The sequence below is a fragment of the Microtus oregoni genome, unplaced genomic scaffold, assembly GCF_018167655.1.
Source record: "Microtus oregoni isolate MIOR12 unplaced genomic scaffold, Mior012 000098F_ref0000018, whole genome shotgun sequence".
Taxonomy (NCBI): Eukaryota; Metazoa; Chordata; class Mammalia; order Rodentia; family Cricetidae; genus Microtus; species Microtus oregoni.
The window spans coordinates 639,971-653,868 of NW_024544711.1; the positions used below are offsets into that span (position 1 = coordinate 639,971).

The 13,898-nt window shown below is 45.9% G+C and overlaps 1 protein-coding gene across 1 annotated transcript; it reads left to right on the forward strand.

Moving 5' to 3' along the window:
- Positions 1-2,577: 2,577 nt before the first annotated feature.
- On the forward strand, positions 2,578-8,956 carry LOC121443023 (signal recognition particle 19 kDa protein). The gene is made up of 5 exons (XM_041644707.1): positions 2,578-2,719; positions 3,089-3,164; positions 5,769-5,840; positions 5,929-6,040; positions 8,509-8,956. The coding sequence occupies exons 1-5, from the start codon at positions 2,679-2,681 to the stop codon at positions 8,640-8,642; spliced, it is 435 nt and encodes a 144-aa protein (XP_041500641.1). The 5' UTR covers positions 2,578-2,678; the 3' UTR covers positions 8,643-8,956.
- Positions 8,957-13,898: the final 4,942 nt, after the last annotated feature.

Consider the following 13,898-nt stretch of genomic DNA (forward strand, 5'->3'; position numbering starts at 1 on the left):
GTGAAGGTTGCCATTGAATATAAGAAACATCTTTTGAAGGAAGCGCTAGCATTACCCGTCCATTTATTCACACTCTTGGGACCTAAACACTTTATCCCACTGATAAACCATTGAACCATGTGCCCAGCCTTTCTCCTGATCATGACTGCACCTGAAGACCTATGTGGCCTGGGTTAGATAAACTAAATTGACTAGGCTAGTCAGTTTGAGATAAAAGTCACAAATTTTCTGGCCTGGTGTGGTGACACACACTTGGGGGGAAGGGGAGTAGGAGGGTCAGGAGTTCAAGGTCATCTCTAGTTTGGTGGGGTGAAGGCCAGCCTAGGGTATATGCTGGCTGCCAGCCTACCTCCAGGCTCAGTGAGAGACCCTTTTCTCAAGGGAATAATGCAGTGTTAGAGTGGGATCCTGACCTCTGACCTCCATGTGTGCATCGGCCTGACCGCCCATGTGCACATAGACCACACACACAGGTTTCGGCTGGAGAGATGTAACTGAGAGGATCTGCAGACTAAAGGCTGACTTGGGACCGTGTAACAAGCCAGGCAAGAAAAAAGGGAGCAGATTCAGGAAAGAGCAATTAAGAGACAATCACTAGCTACCAGAATTCCCCATTTCTGTTTTCCTGACTTGGCGTTTGTGAACCAACCCCAATTCCTAAAGTGACTGGAAGCTAACAAAGCCACACTTAAACACATCATCATTGGGTTTGGTAATGGGGGAGAATCAAGTGTGCAAGCCAAGTACTTCTATCAGTGATCCACACTCCCAGCCTATTCAAAAACAGAGAAAAGGAGGAGTCACTGTCAACTGTACTGATGTCAGATTCCCACAATACTAAATGATAAGATTACCACAGTATTTGCATCCCTTGGAAGGAAATAAAAACATCCCTTTTGTCTAAAGTGCTTTTATCACTTGAGATTCTCTCAAGTTTCTTAAGTCCTCTAAACAACAGGCTGTCTTAGTTAGGGTCACTATTGCTGTACTGAAACACCATGACCAAAGCAGTGAGGGCAGGAACCTGGAGTCAGAAGCTGTTGCAGAGGCCATGGACAGATACTGTTTATTGGCTTGCTCGGCCCACTTTCTTACAGAATCTAGAACCACCAGCCCAGGGATGGCCCCACCTATAATGTGCTGGGTCCTCCCCCACCAGTCTTTAATTAAGAAAATGCCCTGCAGCCCCGCTCTATTTCTCAGTTGAGGCTCCCTCTCAGACAACTTTAGCTTGTGCCCAGCACACAAGATCTGTTTAGAATATCAGCTCACAAAATGTGAGAGCTAGAAAAATAAGTCTTGAGAACTGTGATAGGAATGGCCTCCAGAACAGACCTACTGCAGTGAAAACCTGCTGCTCCTGACACCAAGATAAAAATGGGTATGGCCCTCATTTGGTGCTGCCTGCTCCCCACTGAAGTCTCGCTTCAGTGAGTGAGTGAGTGGCGAGTGATAGGTTACACACTGAGCTATCTCTATGGAGGAGGCGAGGTCTGTAAGACAAGGATTGTCTGAATCTCCTGGGGGCCCTTAGAAAGCACTGGGAAACCAGGGACCACGACACAGCCACATCGAAGCATCAGTTAAATACAAAGTAACAACTGAAACAATCAGAACAGTGAATAAAAAGGTAAATAATTGTGCATCTCAGTCCAAATTCTCCTGTCTTATTTAGGGCTCTTGTGCTTTGAGGGGAACCATGACCACAGCAACTCTTATGAAGGAAAACACTTCATCGGGTGGCTTACAGTTCAGAGGTTCAGTCCGTTATCATCATGGCAGCCTACAGACAGACATGGTGCTGGAGAAGGAGCTGAGAATTTTGCATCTTGATATGCAGAATATCAAGACACTGGGTGTATCTTGAGCACAGGAGACCTCAGAGCCCACCCACAGTGAAACCCTTCCTCCATAAAGCCACACCTCCTAATAGTACCGCATCCAATGAGTTTATGGGGGCAAATCACATTCAAACTACCATACTCAAGATGAAATGCTTGGTAATTTTAATCTTGTGCTTTTAGTCTTACACTAAAATTTAAATTATTTCTACCCAAACTGGGAAACAAGGGTTAGAAGTGAAGTATAAAAGCTTATAGATCCCTAAGGATTTCTCCACAGGTGACAGTGGAAGAACACTGGGGGGAGGAAAACACTGGCGAGATGGGCATTTTCCTGTGCACAACTCACTGGGTCATCAAAACAAAAAGACAGGAAAGAAAGGGGGGAACTAACTGGGAAGAGGAAGGCCATTCAGGAGTAGGAGAGAGACCAGAAGGTACTGGGGAGTTACTATCTAGATATGTGTATATGAAATTATCAGTAAAACACATTGTTTTGTGTAATTAATACATAGATATGCTAGTAAAACATTGAATTATTTCAACTTCACCGACTCCCCTTGGTGAACGGTCCGCTCTACCCGGTGGGCAGCCGGCGGAGGTCACTCCTGAGTGCCAAGGGTCCGGTCCCCAGCCACCCTGCACTCTTCTCGCGAGAAGACAGCCGCTCAAGCCACGTCACTCCGCGCCGGAACCAATTTATGAGGGACAACCCGCAGCCGGCCGCTTTGTGGGTAGGACTTCCGCCGGAAGGGCGGTCGGCCGGCGAGCTCCGAGTCAACTTCCGGCTGGTGAGCTGGGCTTCGGGCTGGCGGGGCCGTGGGGACGCCCGTGGAGATGGCTTGCGCTACCGCGCGGTCCCCAGCCGACCAGGACAGGTGGGTCCCCAGGAAGGCTGGCCGCCGGGCTGAGGCTTTCTCCCCCGCCGAACCCCGTGCACCGCGCTTCGCTGCTGCTGCGGCCGGCTGTGGCTGCCGTTAGAAAAAGTCAGGCCGTGACGATCGCTGCTGCGCTAGGGTCGCTTTCAGAGAGGCTCGCTGGTGTCTGCTGAGTTTTTCTGCTGAGTTTTTCCGTGTCGTGTAAGAGCGCGTCCCAGCCTCGGGAAATCTTGACGGGCGCTGTGTCAACTCACAGTCGCCGCCTTGTTCTGTGTTGAATAGATAATGTCTCTGCGATGACAATGAAGTTGTCCGCTTTAAATGACCACTTAAGTTACCAGCTGTGCTTTTTTGTGTGTTTTGTGGCAGGTTTATTTGTATCTACCCCGCTTATTTAAATAATAAGAAGACCATAGCGGAGGGGAGGCGGATTCCCATAAGTAAGGTGAGTGGGTGACGTCGGCATATGAAGGCTTGGGGGAGGTCGCCTCGTTACGGCCACGACTGCCCTTTGAGAATGAAGAGCACAGTAGCCAAGATTTGAAGCGCCTCCCATAACATTGGTGAGACCTAAAAGGCACGAAAGACACTTGCAAAACGAAATGGGATTCTTAATGACCTGTTTGTAAATGAAAGGAGGCAAGATTATGCCAGTCTTCTCAATAACAGCACAATGTGCTTGTTGCAGACTCAGGGTTTTAACGTGAGTTAAAATAAGAATAAAGGTTTGTACTAAGTGCAGCTTTGTTGAGTTTTGTCTTTTTTTTTCTTTAGAGTATGAAATCACTTTCAAGTTAGTACTTTTGGAAAGTAGATGTGGGGATGGGGTGTAGCTCCATGGTAGACCCATTAGTCCATCATGTGGAAGCCCCGCTAAGTGAGGGCAGGAGTAGGCAGGTTGTTGGAGTTATAGTTCTAATTTGGAGCTGATCTGCTAATTTAAGCTTAGAAAAATGTTCAGTGCTAAATGAGAGATCTCAGATTTTATTTTATTTTATTTATAAGACAGGGTTTCTCTGTGTAACAGTCCTAGCTGTCCTGGAACTCACTCTGTAGACCAGGCTGGCCTCGAACTCACAGAGGTCAGTGTGCCTCTGCCTCCTGAGTGCTAGGATTAAAAGCATGAACCACCACCACCTGACTTTTAGAGTCCTTAAGTTTTATAATCAAATGAGGTCTGAAGCAAAGAATTAGCTACTTTTATATGAATATGTCTTATGTGACTGTTACTTCGAAGAGAAAAATCCACCTTGCCTCTTCCCAGGCACTGTTGAGATAATACACATCTCGGCACTGTGACAGACTTTTGATAACCGCTTCCAGATGCTCTTCAAAAATTTCATTTTTTAAAAGAAAATTCATTGGTGTGTAGCTAACAAACTTAACGAAAGTCTGTACGTGCATAAATTGAATAGTTTTCATACAGGGAGCAGAGCTAGTTACAGCACCCATATTTAAGATACAGTATGCCTGGCCGGATGGTGGTGGTACATCCCAATACTTGGGAGGCAGAGGCAGGCAGATGAGTTGGAGACCAGCCTGGTCTACAGAGTGAGTTCCAGGACAGGCTCCAAAGCTACACAGAGAAACCCTGTCTCAGAAAAAAAAAAAAAAAGAAAGAAAAGTGAGTTTGCCAGAAGATTCCTTCTGTCTGTCTCCTCCCTGTTCTCACTAATGAAAGGGAACGTTGTTCCGATTTCCAACATAGGTTACCTTGGGCTGGTTCTTCATTTTCTATGTATGGTGTTATTCACTGTGTACCTTTTTATCTTTTTCACAGATCTTTATAAAGTTATGAAATTCATTCATACTGTTACTGGAATTTTTCATGTTTTGTTGCTTGGGAATGAATGGATGACCTCAAATAGGCCAAGCAAGTGCTCTGTTGCTAAGCAACACCCCAGTGTCGTTTAACTCTTAATTGCTCCAAGCATGAGTTTCTTAGCTGCAGCACCATTGACAGTTTTTGTATTTTAAAGATGTATTCTGTTTCTGTTGTTGTGTATATATGTAAGTGTCTATGTGTGGGAATGTGCACGTGTGAAGGCCAGAAGAGGGCAGCAGATCCCTTGGAGGTGGGGTGTGACTTCCTGATACTTGTGCTAGGGACTGGACTTGGGTCCTCTGCAAGAGCAGCATAAGCCCTCAACTGCTGAGCCATCTCTCCAACCCCTGTTGACATTTCTGAGTCGGATAATTGTTGTAGGCTACTGTCTGTGCATTTTAAGGTGCATGATAGCATCCCTGGCCTCTTCCTGCTAGATAACAATTGCCTTTCTTGAGTTGTCTTGAAGCAAAACTGTCTCCCAACATGACTAAATGTTCCTGGAGTAGAAGGTGTATAAACTTTCCCTGCTACAATGTATCTCTTTGCAGAACTGCAGATCCCACACTCCTTCTGTTTCTAGTTTGAGGCTCTTACAGATAGTGCTGTGGACTAAAGAGATGACTCAGCAGTTGAGAACACTTACTGCTTTTGCAAAGTACCTGTTCCCAGCACCCACATGGTGCCTCACAACCCTCTGTAAGTCCAGTTCCAGGGGATCCATGGACTCTATGGGTACTGTACAAATGTAGTGCACAGACATGCACATAAAATAAGTAAATACTAAAAATAAGCAGGACGAATATATACTATGATTATGCTTATATAGTATGAGCTTGCCTTTTGCACTTCTGTTGAATATATGCCTGAATTGCAGGGCCATAGGGAATTGTATGTTCAGCTTTAGGAGGTAACAGTCGGTGTTGTAGAATGCTTGTATGTGTTCCCTTCAACCAGCAGTTTGCTGTGTTCAGAATATCATACTAGGTGCTAGGAGATACACTGATAGTATCCTTTCCCTTACATATTTTATGTTGGAAGAGAAAGAAACACACACCTATGTTGTTCCCGAGGATTTTTAAAATAAAATAAGTGGACTTAATAAAAATGGACAGTAGGGTTTGGTCTGTGTTTGGGTCATAATATTAGAAATGATTTACACAACCATATAGTAATATTCACGTAAAACTCAGCTGTTGAGTGTTTTTGTTTTTAACTGTTCAGGCTGTAGAAAACCCTACCGCTACTGAGATTCAGGATGTATGCTCAGCAGTTGGACTGAACGCATTTCTGGAGGTAGGATGTAAGTCTCTCCTCACTGTTTTATACTTACCTCCCTGATATAATAACTCTCTGAAAGTCTATTTTCTTTTGTTGGTGTTAGAAAAACAAAATGTACTCCAGAGAATGGAACCGTGATGTTCAGTACAGAGGCAGAGTCCGGGTTCAACTCAAACAGGAAGATGGCAGCCTCTGTCTTGTGCAGTTCCCTTCACGTAAGCTTTCAGAACGAATGACTAGGGCTCTGGGGTAGTTATACCACACATTGTAGCCCCAGCACTTAGGAAGTTGAGGCAAGATTGCGGCAAGGTCAGTGCCTGTGTGGGCTATAGAATGAGTTCAAGACCAACCTGAGCAACTTTGTAAGGCCTCGTCCCAAAGTAGAAAACTTAAGAAATCGAGAGATGAAGCCAAGCAGTAGATTGCCTGGCATACACAGGGTCCTGGGCTCAAGCCCCATACAGCAAACAAGTAAATGGAATCTAAGGAGCAATATTGAAGAAAACAGTCATGTTCATAGTGTGGTACCACTCATGTCAATTTAAATATTAATACTACTCTTTACTGATGAATATATGCAATAATACTTATTGATAGAAGTGCTTCTTGAAAATGGACTGGAAGGGCTGGAGAGATGGCTCAGTGGTTAAGAGCACTGGCTGCTCTTCCAGAGGTCCTGAGTTCAATTCTCTGCAACCACATGGAGGCTCACAACCATCTGTAATGAGATTGGCGCCCTCTTCTGGCGTGTGGGCATACATGGAGGCAGAATGTTGTATATATAAGAGATAAATAAATCTTTGAAAAAAATATTTTTAAGAAAAATAAAATGGACTGGAAGCTAAAATACCCATTTTTAAGACAGTAGTTACCTAGTGGCAAGGAGTAGAGATCAAGGGACTAAGAGAACACTGAGGGCTGGGAGAGGACTAGAGGGTGAAGGTATTTGACCTGTGCCAATCCCTGTAGCCCATGTGAAGGTGAAAGAAGGAACAGACTCCACAGTTACCCTCTGATGTGTTTGCCTACACACATATCAGATGCGTGAATACATACACAGGATGATGGTTTTAGTTCAAGAACAGAGAATAATATCATCTTTAATATTTTCAATTTTTAATGTATATATTTTAATTTAAAGCTGTTCACTCTGTTTTTTCCTTTATTTTAAACTCTTCAATTTTAATTTAATTAACTTATTTATTTTGGTTTCTTGAGACAGGGGCCTTGGCTTTCCTGGCGCTCATTTTATCGACTGGGCTATCCTCAAATTCACAGAAATATGCCTGCCTAGAGGGGTGTTAAAGGCATACACTACCGGCCAGGCAGTGGTGGTGCACGCCTTTAATCCCAGCACTCGGGAGGCAGAGGCAGGTGGATCTCTGTGAGTTCGAGGCCATCCCAGTCTACTAGAGCTAGTTCCAGGACAGTCTCCAAAGCTCCAGAGAAACCCTGTCTCAAAAAACCAAAATAAGGCATACACTGCCACCACCTGGCTAAATTCTTCAATTTTATTAAAGTAAAAATGATTACATCGTCAGGCTAAATTGACAGTGTAATTGTTTGTTTTTAATGAAATGGATTGGTTCTTAAGTATCACTTGCTACCAAAAACTTCAGATTCTAATTCAAGATAGGCTGGGAAAAGTGCCTCGGTGGTGAAAACTCAGCTAGCAGCACACAAATGTGGACGGAGGCTGCTTGTTCATTTACAAGCCGCCCAGACCCAAAATAATCACTCAGAAACTATATTAATTACAACACTGCTTGTCCTGTTAGCTTATGCATATTTCTAGCTAACTCTTGAACATCTCTTATCAACCCATCTCTATTAATCTGTGCATTGCCATGAGTCGTGGCCTACCCGCAAGGTTCCAGCATCTGTCTCCTCCGGTGGTGGCTACGTGGTGTCTCACTGACTCCACCCACTTTCTCCTCTACCTCTGCTTGGTATTCCTGCCTTACTTTATTCTGCTCTGTGATAGGCCCAAAAGAGCTTCTTTATTAACCATAATAAAACATATTCACAGCATACAGAGAGGAATCCCATACCACACAGAAATGCTTTCTGGTTTGCGTTTCTCCTCAGCATTTTCCCTTACTGCCTCAAAGGACCAAAACTTGATACACACACACACCACACACATAAAACCTTTTGATTTGAAAAGCAGCTAAAAATGTTGAAAGATAATACTTATAATAAGACAGTAAAGAGACATCAAAGCTGTGTAGGTTGGTATGTTGAAGCAAAAAACACAGCTCGTAGTTCGAGCAGGAGTGTGTGTGTATGTGCGTGTGAGAGAGAGAGAGAAATCTGGGCCTAACAACGAGGCTCATTGTTGCTTACTGTTTTTTCAGGCTAAGAGCCCTATGTTTCAGTGAAAGGTATATTGATGCTCTATTTTTGCTGTGTTTAGTTTGTTGAGGTTCATGCCAGTTGCTGGTGCCAAGACAATAACTCTTGGTTCAGACTTAGTGTTGGAGATGGAAGTGCTCACTGAAGCCTCCAGTGTTGCTCCTGCTCTTACACCCTGCTCAGGAGGTGCCCCTTGAGCAGACCACAGTCCTCGGCAGTTTGATTTTTAAAATAACTGTCCAGTTTCTAACCCGGTGATGTTCAAGTCAGTGACATGTTATGTCTTATTTCCAAGATTGTTGCACTAAACCTCACTTCTGGTTTTTAGGTAAGTCAGTGATGCTGTATGTAGCAGAAATGATACCCAAGCTAAAAACAAGGACACAAAAAACAGGAGGTGCTGACCCAAGTCTTCAGCAAGGAGAGGGCAGTAAAAAGGGGAAAGGGAAGAAGAAGAAGTGAAGTGTGAAGGCAAAGCACACGTCCTACTGAGACACGGGCATCTCTGTGTCTGCGGGAACAGCTTTTGTGTCGTTTAACTGAACTGTGAACAAGTATGTCTCCCATCTTCATCACCAGAGCTAACAATGAGATAAGTTTACATCAAAAGTTTGCATCTAGCTTTTATACTGTAAAAAGAAAAGATTGTGTGTGTAGAAGAAAGAAGAATATTTTTAACAGATAATGACTGTCCCATAAGTTACTTGAAATCCTGTATCTGTCCTCTCTGTAAACATATATTTCAGGTAAATAAGTTTAATAAAATTTGAAATACACATTTTGTTCACTTTTTAAGTTAATGAAATAAAAAATTAAACTGACTTTTGTAGCTTTCACTTACGAGGCAGTTAATACCAGCAGCGGAGGTGAATGAGAACAGAACTAGCTGAGGTGTGGCCGGTGTAAGTGAAGCAGAGGACGGTCAGGAGGGCAGTGGAAGCTGCACCCTTAGCCTGCTCTTCCGCCAGAAGTTCTCTTGGAAGCTCTAAGCTTGCTTATCTGTCAGTCTTAGGGCCATTGGCTCTGGGCCGGAGAGAGCTTAAGGGGCAAAGGGCTTGCTACACAAACACAAAGACCTGGATTTAAATCCTGATACCCACACAAAAGCCAGGTACAGTGTTGTGGGTAAAAGACAGGCAGATCCCAAAGCTGAGTTACAGGTTCAATGAGAGACCCTGCCTCAAAATAATACGGGGAGTGAGAGAGGAAGACACTTGATGTCATCCACTGGCCACCTCACATACATGTGCATGAACACACATCACATACAAAACATGTCAAAACCAATGTGACATCACCTGCTATAATCTAACATCCTAGAGGTCGAGGCAGGAGGACCAGAAATTCAAAACTGCTCTCAGCTACATACATACTCAGTTCTGGGTCAGCCTGGACTACATGAGAAATGGTCTCCAAACAAATCAGACATTGTTTCCACCAGAGTTCTCAAAATGACCTGCACTTGAGCACCTGGAAGTGCACTTTCTTTGAGGAAACTAACTCGGAATGTGATGTGGGAGTCCCCTCTGTGTGCTGTGATTACCATTAATGAATAAAGAAACTGCTTTGGACCTGTAGCAGGGCAGAACTTAGCTAGGTGGGAAAAACTAAGCTGAATGCTGGGAGAAAGGAGGCAGAGTCAGGGAGAAGCCATGGAGCCACAGCCCAAGACAGATGTGCTGAAATTTTGCTGATAGGCCACAACCTCGTGGTGATGCACAGATTAAAGGAGATGGGTTAAACTAAGATGTAAGAGTTAGCCAATAAGAGGCTGGAGTTAAGGGCCAAGCAGTGATTTAAATAACACAGTTTTTGTGTGATTATTTTGGGGCTGAGCAGCCAGGAATGAACAAACAGCCTCCAACAACCGGAATGCATTTCAAAGCACTTGGTGTAGTGGTGGCTGGAGCTGTTGTGGCACCTGTCCTCTGCTCTGCTGCCCTCTTGAACTCTGGCTGTGGTGAGTACCAGCAGGAGGCCTCACTGAAAGCCCACCCTAAAGACATGTAGGGAGTTAGGGGGTGCTCATGGGTCCCACCCCTCCCAGAGGATGTCAGCAGTGGCTGGGGTGGGGCAGTGGTAGTGGTAATGTTTCCTTCTGCAGTGTAGTCAATCATCAGTTACCCATGCTCCTGTAAGGAACCTGTTGTGATGATTTGAGTAAGAATGCTTTGCATGGACTCATCTATTTGAATGCTGAGTCATCAGGAAGTGGCACTACTTGTAAAGGATTAGAATATGTGGCCTTGGAGGAAGTACATCACTGCGGGCTTCAAAGGCCCAAGGCAGGCCCAGTGTCTCTTCCTGCTACCTGCAGATCCAGACAGAATTCTCAGCTACTTCTCCAGCACCATGTCTGCATGTGTGTCAACATACTCCCACCCATGATGTCACAACTAAGCCTCTAAACTATAAGCAAGCCTCAATTAAATGCTTTCCCTTCTAAAAGCTGCTTTGGTCATAGCCAGATGATGGTTTAAATTAATTTAAATTAAACTAAAGGTTTAAATTAAATTAAAGGGTGCAAGCCTTTAATCCCAGCACTTAGGAGGCAGAAGCAGGCGGATCTCTGTGACTTCAAGGCCAGCCTGACCAGGACAGAGTTCCAGGACAGGCTCCAAAGCTACAGAGAAACCCTGTCTCGAAAATCAAAAAAAAAAAAAAAAACAACTTGCCTTGGTCACAATGTCCCTCTCAGCAGCAGGATCCTGGCTAAGACACTAAGCTCACCAAACAGACTTGAGTGAAATCATTATTGCGGACTGTTAGTTTTGCCTGGGGTGAATAGATGTGTGCTCATCTCCCCAAGAAAACCTCACATAATGTTTGCTGCCCGATGTGGAGCACGACAGAGCTACGGATGAGTCTGGGGGTGCATTGTCTCCACTGTTAGTGAAGAGCCGTGCAGCTGAGGTTATCTGAAGGTGGGATGCTCACAGGGTTAATCCCAATATTGTCATCTTTTCAGCATTAGCAGTGGCATTGCCCCTGCCCCAGGAAAGGCATGCAGCTAAGCATTGCCCCTGCCCCTGGAAAGGCATGCAGCTAAGCATTGCCCCTGCCCCAGGAAAGGCATGTAGCTAAGCAACCCTTACGAAGGTCGAATGTCCCTGAGAAGAATCCCAGGGCAGCAAAAGAAAAACACCTCCTCGATGAATGGGGCCCACCCGGTGAGCACAGAGATGCCCCCAAATAGCTAATGTCTAAAGAATATTTTACAGGGCTGGAGAGATGGCTCAGCAGTTATGAGGACTTGCTACCCTTGCAGAAGACCCAGGTTTGAATCCCAGCACCCACATGGCAGCTCACAACCTCCTTAACTCCAGTGCCATGGTATGCAACAGGTATGGCCTCTGTGGGCATCAAGCACATATATGGTGCATAGACACACATGCAGGCACTCACACGAATTTTTAAAGAAAACATACATATCTCACAGTCCTTGAAAGCAGTGTATGTGGGACAGGATCTTAAGCAGGCTAAGATGTCAGTCAGCACTGTGGCCTGTGCTCTGGGCAATAAGACATGCAACTGAGGCTGAGGTATTCCTAGAAAAAGAATTACCTGTATACAGGAGGAACAGACATGTGCAGAGACAGACACGCAGATGTTAGTGTCCACACTGGCCTCTGAGTTGGCCAGAAAAGTGAAAGGGAAAAAAACGAGATGGAGGCATTGACTTGCTCTGCCTCACAGTGGGGTGCACATGGGAAAGTACAAACTAGGTCTTCTGTGTCAGGTGTCCCTTCCTGGAGCCCAAAACTCAGAATCAGGAAGCAGAGAGGGAGTAGAGGGACAGGAGACAGCCCGGGTCTGACCATACACACAGAGGAAGGGACAATAGAGGGACAGGAGACAGCCCAGGTCTGACCGTACACACAGAGGAAGGGACAATAGAGGGACAGGAGACAGCCCAGGTCTGACCGTACACACAGAGGAAGGGACAGGAGACAGCCCAGGTCTGACCGTACACACAGAGGAAGGGACAGGAGACAGCCCAGGTCTGACCGTACACACAGAGGAAGGGACAATAGAGGGACAGGAGACAGCCCGGGTCTGACCGTACACACAGAGGAAGGGACAGGAGACAGCCCAGGTCTGACCGTACACACAGAGGAAGGGACAATAGAGGGACAGAAGACAGCCCGGGTCTGACCGTACACACAGAGGAAGGGACAGGAGACAGCCCGGGTCTGACCGTACACACAGAGGAAGGGACAATAGAGGGACAGGAGACAGCCCGGGTCTGACCATACACACAGAGGAAGGGACAGGAGACAGCCCGGGTCTGACCGTACACACAGAGGAAGGGACAATAGAGGGACAGGAGACAGCCCGGGTCTGACCATACACACAGAGGAAGGGACAGGAGACAGCCTGGGTCTGACCGTACACACAGAGGAGGGAACAGTCCATGGTACATCATGAAGGACACTATGAGAGAAAGAAGTTTGCCTTCAAACTGGCTGGTTTGGGAAAGACTTAACTGTTGGGTACAAGGACTCAGGAAGCCCACGTGGGCCAGAAACAAGCTGAGGCTAAAGGTAACCTTGAACTGACCCCGCCCGCCCCCTTCTTCCTCTTCTACAGGATTAGGATTACAGGCCCGAGTGCCACCAGTCTGGTGTACGTGGTACTGGGGACCAAGCCCAGGCCTAATGCACACTAGCCCAGCATTCTACCAACTGAGCTACACCCAGCAGAAAAACTAAAAGAATGTTTTTATTATTGTGTGTGTGTGTGTGTGTGTGTGTGTATGTGCGTGTATGAGCACGTGGGACATATATATGGAAAGAATGACGTGTGTGTGTGTGCGTGTATGAGCACGTGGGACATGTGTATGGAAAGAATGACGTGTGTGTGTGTGTGTGTGTGTGTATGAGCACGTGGGACATGTGTATGGAAAGAATGACTTGTGTGTGTGTGCGCGTGTATGAGCACGTGGGACGTGTATGGAAAGAATGACTTGCAAGAACCAATGCTCTCCTTCCACCGTGTGGGTCCTGGAGATCAAACTCAGGTTGTCAGGGTTGACAGCAAGTACTTCTACCCACTGAGCTATCCTGCCAGCTCCAGGAAAGACTTTTCATTGTTTCATATTTTATTTACTTGTATGAATGTCCCGTGATGTCCCGTGGGGCAGACTGCAGTGAGTGACGTCCCGTGGGGCAGACTGCAGTGAGTGACGTCCCGTGGGGCAGACTGCAGTGAGTGACGTCCTGTGGGTGCAAACTGCAGTGAGTTGTTGTCTCCCAATCCACACTAATCACGGGTAGATGTGACCGGGTGAACTGCTGTCTTTAGGAGCCTACCTTTCACACACCAGCCTCTACAGAAGTACAAATCGAGGCGTGGGGTTAATAAAATTCAATTTTCATTCAACTATTAGATTTTACTTTATTTTGTGGGAGTTTTTTTTTTTCCTAACCCAGATTTTAGCAAAATTTCAAGTAAATATGGTGAACGAACACAGACTGTGGCTAGTTAGTTATGGGAGGATGGTCACTCTGAAACAGCGTGGCACTGCAAGACGTCCTGAGGTCAGAGAGGGCTCTGTATGTAAGGGCGTTGGCCGCCAGCCCTGACAGCCTGAGCCGGCCCCACCACTTGGTTGAAGGAGAGAGACAACGTCTGTAAACTGTTCTCTGACCTCCGCAAGTGCACTGTGGCTTGTACGCCTGCACCACACATCTCTCTCTCACACACACACACACACAC

Excerpts from the sequence above, each read along its gene's own strand:
- LOC121443023 (XM_041644707.1), top strand. The coding sequence starts at position 2,679 with ATGGCTTGCGCTACCGCGCGGTCCCCAGCCGACCAGGACAG. Across the intron at positions 3,165-5,768 it reads GGCGGATTCCCATAAGTAAG|GCTGTAGAAAACCCTACCGC; the intron begins GTGAGTGGGTGA and ends TTAACTGTTCAG. Across the intron at positions 6,041-8,508 it reads TCTTGTGCAGTTCCCTTCAC|GTAAGTCAGTGATGCTGTAT; the intron begins GTAAGCTTTCAG and ends TCTGGTTTTTAG.